General features: G+C 45.5%; 1 protein-coding gene across 1 annotated transcript; it reads left to right on the top strand.

Annotated features, from left to right (window-relative positions):
- The first annotated feature begins 5,607 nt into the window (after positions 1-5,607).
- LOC309797498 (large ribosomal subunit protein eL21) lies at positions 5,608-6,160 on the top strand. The gene has a single exon (XM_082646013.1). The coding sequence runs from the start codon at positions 5,641-5,643 to the stop codon at positions 6,121-6,123; it is 483 nt and encodes a 160-aa protein (XP_082502139.1). The 5' UTR covers positions 5,608-5,640; the 3' UTR covers positions 6,124-6,160.
- The last annotated feature ends 578 nt before the right edge of the window (positions 6,161-6,738 follow it).

Genomic DNA, 6,738 nt, shown 5'->3' with positions numbered 1-6,738 from the left:
AAGAAAAAGGCTCAAATATCACAGACTAAGGTAACCTGCCTGGACTGCATTCTCACAGAAGGTCGGAAAAGCCCATCCCAGGAAAGGGAAGAAGCCATTTGCAGCCTTACCCCTTCTAAAACTAGAAGACAGCTTAGGGGTTCCTGGGGAGGCCGGGGTTTGCTGCATCTGGATCCCTAACTACAGTCTAATAGCTGGGCCTCTATAAGAAACACTGACACGAAAAGATGATGATCCTTTTGACTAGAATCCAGAAGCAGCCTTTCAAGAATGGAAAGAGCAGTCACTTCAGACCCTTGCCCTGGAACTCCCTAGTTTAGCTAAACCCTTTGACCTTTACATTCTCGGTCGAAAGTGAACCGCCCTTGGAGCATTAGTGCAAACACTGGGACCACTTGAACTGTAACAACTCAAGTATGCCATCCAGGTAGGAGAAGCTACGGTCACCAAGGCCTTGGCCCGCCGCCCCATCCGGCCAGGATACTGGGGGTATCTAAAAACCTGGAAATCAGCAGCCCACAAGGCCAGCTCCCTCCTAAGGGAAAAGGACCCCACGTGGTGATCCTAACCACCCACCATGCCCTGAAGTTGCAGAGCAGGGATCGCTCCGTGGACACGCTGACCTCGAGTGAGGAGGCCCTCCAACCCCAACCTCCAGAGAGACAACCAGGGTCAACGGGCCCCCATGACGACTCGGGTGACCATCACTTGACCTGGAGTGTCTCTCAGAAAACAACAACAGTGTGATATTTGTATATGTATAGCTGATTCACTTTGTTATACAGCAGAAGCTAACACACCATTGTAAAGCAATTACATACCAATAAAGGTGTAAAAGAAAAAAAAAAAGAAAGCCCAGAGATAAACCTACACACCTATGGTCAACTAATCTATGACAAAGGAGGCAAGACTATACAATGGATAAAAGACAGTCTCTTCGATCAGTGGTGCTGGGAAAACTAGACAGCTACGTGTAAAAGAATGAAATTCGAACACTCCCTAACACCATACACAACAATAAATTCAAAATGGATTAGAGACCTTAATGTAAGACCGGACAGTATAAAACTTAGAGGAAAACATAGGAAGAATTCTCGGACATAAACCACAACATGATCTTTTCTGATGCACCTCCTAGAGTAACGGAATAAAAAACAAAATAAACAAATGGGTCCTAATGAAACGTAAAAGCTTTTGCAAAGCAAAGGAAACTACACACAAGATGAAAAGACAACTCTCAGAATAGGAGAAATATTTGCAAATGAATCAACAGACAAAGGATTAATCTCCAATATAAATAAACAGCTCATGCAGCTCAATATTAAAAAAAAAACAAACAACCCAATACAAAAATGGGCAGAAGACCTAAATACACATTTCTTCCAAGAAGACATAGAGATGGCCAAGAAGCACATGAAAAGGTGCTCAACGTCACTAATTAGAGAAATGCAAATCAAAACTACGAGGTATCACCTCACACCTGTTAGAATGGGCATCATCAGAAAATCTACAAACAACAAATGCTGAAGAGGGCTGGAGAAAAGGAACTCTCTTCCACTATTGGTGGGAATGTAAATTGATTCAGTCACCATGGAGAATAGTATGGAGGTTCCTTAAAAATCTAAAAATAGAATTACCATATGATCCAGCAACGCCACTACTGGGTATATACCCAGAGAAAACCATAAATCAAACAGAAACATTCACCACAATGTTCATTGCAGCACTATTTACAATAGCCAGGGAATGGAAGCCACCTAAATGCCCACAGACAGGCGAACGGATAAAGATGTGGTACATGTATAAAATGGAATGTTTCTCAGCCATAAAAAGGAAGGAAATTGGGTCATTTGTAGAGACATTGATGGATCTAGAGACTGTCATACAGAGTGAAGTAAGTCAGAAAAACAAATATTGTATATTACTGCATATATGTGGAACCTAGAAAAATGGTACAGATGAACCAGTTTGCAGGGCAGAAATAGAGACACAGAGGTAGAGAACAAACCTATGGACACCAAGGGGGGAACGCCATGTGAGGGTGGTGGTGGGATGAATTGGGAGATTGGGATTCACATGTGCACACTTATATGTATAAAATAGATAACCAATAAGAACCTGCTGTATAAAAAAACAAATAAAATAAAATTTAAAAATTAAAATAATAAATAAAATTTTAAAAATAAAACAGAAAAAGAAGTTCTTCCCTTCCCAAAGCTGTATTTATACGAATGAATTATTTCCATGCTTATATCTATAAATACAAAAAATAGGAATAAACCCTAGCTTGAACCAAAAAAGAGAAAGAAAAAAAATCAGAACCCACCAGTTATACAGAGGAAAACCCTACCAGGGCACTTGCTCCAGTGTTAAACAAGTCTGAAGTTGGTCACAGGTGGGGAATCATCTCCCATGCAGCCAGCAGGCCCCCCGCAAGGAGCGTCCTCATTGCAAAGCTGGGGGACCGTGCCGAGGCGTCTGTGAGTAGACAGGAGCTGAGCCCCAGGCCAGCTGCTGCTGAACTGTTCCCACCCTTCCCAGGTAAAACACCTGAATGTGTGCAAGGACTTGAAAGCCTACAGGAAGGGCCGTGGAGCCACACCAGCGACAGCACGCAGGCCGACTTGGTGCCGGCAGGCCAGCCAGGATGGTCCTGGCCCCAGACGCTCTTCTGGAAGCTTTCCACTTCCCTGCCTGAGATACCCCTCCTGGCCCGGCCCCCACTGCTTTTTTCCTTCCTCACCTCTGCCCGGCGAGCAATTCCAGCAGCAGGTATGGGTGACACATCCTCTTCTTTAGCAGGTGGCAGCCTGGCAACTCCTGCAGAAAGTCCAGCAGAGCCCCCACTCACACCGGGCCACCCAAAAAGCCACGGCCCCTCACTCCCTCCCACCAGCCCAGCCCCGACACTGCTGACGGGGCAGAAAATATGGCGTCAGGCACAGCTGCAGGGGCTCTTGCTGCCTGGAGTGGTGTTTATACTGACCTCAACCCAGGCACACCTGGGGAGGGCTGGCCCGCCGGGTCAGCCAATCCTCACCCCTCAGCGGCTCACATTTGCAGAAAATGGCCCTTGCTGCACCGGCCACGTACAAGGAAGAGGTGTGGGCTCCTGAGAGTCAGGACAGACAAGGGGCTGCAGCCCTGGCTTGTTTTCTATTCAATTTAGCTGCCCCATGAGTGGGAGACAACCTCAAGAAGACCCTCTATTAATGAGAGGAACCCAGGAGTCAGGGAGAGGAGGGGTGGCGGGTGGAGACAGAGGCCTGGTGCCCCGGCTGCAGTGGAAGCCTCTGGAAGACCAAGCAGAGGGAGGCCGCACAGAGTGATGCCCAGGGTCACAGACCCGTCAGAGCTGCTGTTTTTTAGTTCAAGTCCTGCTCTGAGGTGCTCTGTGTCAGCTCAACCGACAGGTGGGCTGGGGGCGCTCTGCAATGAGGGCTATGTGCACGGTTCCTGTGTGCCCAGGCTTGCTGGGTGCCTGCCCAGGTGAGCTCCATACCCGTGTAGGGGCCTGACCACGAGAGCCCGGTGGGCTGCTGGGTACCTGTCCAGGTGAGCTCCATATCCTGGGAGGGGCCTGACCACGAGAGCCCCGTGAGCTGCTGGGTAACTGCCCAGGTGAGCTCCATATCCTGGAAGGGGCCTGACCACGAGAGCCCCGAGGGCTGCTGGGTACCTGGTAAAGAACGTCAGGACAGGACAGTCAGTGAAGCCACCAAGAATATACATCCAGCAGATCCTAATTCCCACACCCTGCTGGTCATTCTACCATCCACCAGGACATGGTATTCTGTATTAGACTTAGATGATGCCTTCTTCTGTATTCCATTATTCCCAGAGTCACAAGAAATTTTGGCCTGTGATTGGCAGGACTCAACATACAACGAAGACAATACCGCTGGGGCCGTCCTGCCCCAAGGGTTCAAAAATCCCCACACCGTCTATGGGGAAACTTAACTAAAACCTAAAAAATCTACCTCTGGAGAAGGGAACCTTCCTTCAATATGCAGACCACATTCTGCTCGCCAGCCCTACTAAGGAGGCCTCTGAACTGCCTAGCCAAGAAAGGATAGAAGGTGTCCAAGAAAAAGGCTCAAATATCACAGACTAAGGTAACCTGCCTGGACTGCATTCTCACAGAAGGTCGGAAAAGCCCATCCCAGGAAAGGGAAGAAGCCATTTGCAGCCTTACCCCTTCTAAAACTAGAAGACAGCTTAGGGGTTCCTGGGGAGGCCGGGGTTTGCTGCATCTGGATCCCTAACTACAGTCTAATAGCTGGGCCTCTATAAGAAACACTGACACGAAAAGATGATGATCCTTTTGACTAGAATCCAGAAGCAGCCTTTCAAGAATGGAAAGAGCAGTCACTTCAGACCCTTGCCCTGGAACTCCCTAGTTTAGCTAAACCCTTTGACCTTTACATTCTCGGTCGAAAGTGAACCGCCCTTGGAGCATTAGTGCAAACACTGGGACCACTTGAACTGTAACAACTCAAGTATGCCATCCAGGTAGGAGAAGCTACGGTCACCAAGGCCTTGGCCCGCCGCCCCATCCGGCCAGGATACTGGGGGTATCTAAAAACCTGGAAATCAGCAGCCCACAAGGCCAGCTCCCTCCTAAGGGAAAAGGACCCCACGTGGTGATCCTAACCACCCACCATGCCCTGAAGTTGCAGAGCAGGGATCGCTCCGTGGACACGCTGACCTCGAGTGAGGAGGCCCTCCAACCCCAACCTCCAGAGAGACAACCAGGGTCAACGGGCCCCCATGACGACTCGGGTGACCATCACTTGACCTGGAGTGTCTCTCAGAAAACAACAACAGTGTGATATTTGTATATGTATAGCTGATTCACTTTGTTATACAGCAGAAGCTAACACACCATTGTAAAGCAATTACATACCAATAAAGGTGTAAAAGAAAAAAAAAAAAGAAAGCCCAGAGATAAACCTACACACCTATGGTCAACTAATCTATGACAAAGGAGGCAAGACTATACAATGGATAAAAGACAGTCTCTTCGATCAGTGGTGCTGGGAAAACTAGACAGCTACGTGTAAAAGAATGAAATTCGAACACTCCCTAACACCATACACAACAATAAATTCAAAATGGATTAGAGACCTTAATGTAAGACCGGACAGTATAAAACTTAGAGGAAAACATAGGAAGAATTCTCGGACATAAACCACAACATGATCTTTTCTGATGCACCTCCTAGAGTAACGGAATAAAAAACAAAATAAACAAATGGGTCCTAATGAAACGTAAAAGCTTTTGCAAAGCAAAGGAAACTACACACAAGATGAAAAGACAACTCTCAGAATAGGAGAAATATTTGCAAATGAATCAACAGACAAAGGATTAATCTCCAATATAAATAAACAGCTCATGCAGCTCAATATTAAAAAAAAAACAAACAACCCAATACAAAAATGGGCAGAAGACCTAAATACACATTTCTTCCAAGAAGACATAGAGATGGCCAAGAAGCACATGAAAAGGTGCTCAATGTCACTAATTAGAGAAATGCAAATCAAAACTACGAGGTATCACCTCACACCTGTTAGAATGGGCATCATCAGAAAATCTACAGCTTTTTCGGCCGGAACCGCCATCTTCCAGTAATTCGCCAAAATGACCAACACAAAGGGAAAGAGGAGGGGCACCCGCTACATGTTCTCTAGGCCTTTTAGAAAACATGGAGTTGTTCCTTTGGCCACATACATGCGAATCTACAAGAAAGGTGATATTGTAGATATCAAGGGAATGGGCACTGTTCAAAAAGGAATGCCCCACAAATGTTACCATGGCAAAACTGGGAGAGTCTACAATGTTACCCAGCATGCTGTTGGCATCATTGTAAACAAACAAGTTAAGGGCAAGATTCTTGCCAAGAGAATTAATGTGCGTATCGAGCATATTAAGCACTCTAAGAGCCGGGATAGCTTCCTGAAACGGGTGAAGGAAAATGATCAGAAAAAGAAGGAAGCCAAAGAGAAAGGTACTTGGGTTCAACTGAAACGCCAGCCTGCTCCACCCAGAGAAGCACACTTCGTGAGAACCAATGGAAAGGAGCCTGAACTGTTGGAGCCCATTCCTTATGAATTCATGGCATGATGGGTGTAAAGAAAATAAAAGACCTGGACTGTATAAATGATTCTCTTAATTGAGTAGAAGTGTGTGACCCCCTTACCCAAACAAATATTTAAAGCACATTTTAATTGTGTCTGAATTCAGTGGGTGACATCTTTTTACTTTTCAAATTTAGTGGGTTTTGTTCCTGAAAGATGTGAGGTAGTGTGTTGTGCAGTATACTCCATTGGTTAATAAACTGCTAGATATTACTTACAAAATATTTGTCCTAGTTTGAAAATAGTCTCTAAATTCCTATGAACAAAGGATTTAAAATGAATGGAAGTTATCTGTTATATTATAATTAAGCTCAGGAAAAGTTGATGCTCATAATTGCACCATAAATTAAGTAGCTGTGTTTTGAGGATCAGGAACTTAACTTTGAAGCCTACTATTTAAAAATACATGGTTTAAAGCCCCTTCCTGGTCCTGTGTGAGTTACATGTTAGTTCTGAGTTGTTCAGCTCTTTCGTGCAGCAGGGCTCAGAAAAGTGTTGAAAACTAGAATACCTTTTTAAGTTAAACTGGGTAAGTATTTATATAGTATCTAATATGTGGCATTCTAAGCAGTTTACATAATGTACTCATAAAAAACTTGGA

The sequence above is a fragment of the Mesoplodon mirus genome (assembly GCF_964341445.2).
Source record: "Mesoplodon mirus genome assembly, contig: HAP1_SCAFFOLD_655, whole genome shotgun sequence".
In the NCBI taxonomy this organism is placed as follows: Eukaryota; Metazoa; Chordata; class Mammalia; order Artiodactyla; family Ziphiidae; genus Mesoplodon; species Mesoplodon mirus.
The sequence above is the reverse complement of the archived record's forward strand: the minus strand, read 5'-3'. Positions and strand labels throughout refer to the sequence as shown.

Excerpts from the sequence above, each read along its gene's own strand:
- LOC309797498 (XM_082646013.1), top strand. The coding sequence starts at position 5,641 with ATGACCAACACAAAGGGAAAGAGGAGGGGCACCCGCTACATGTTCTCT.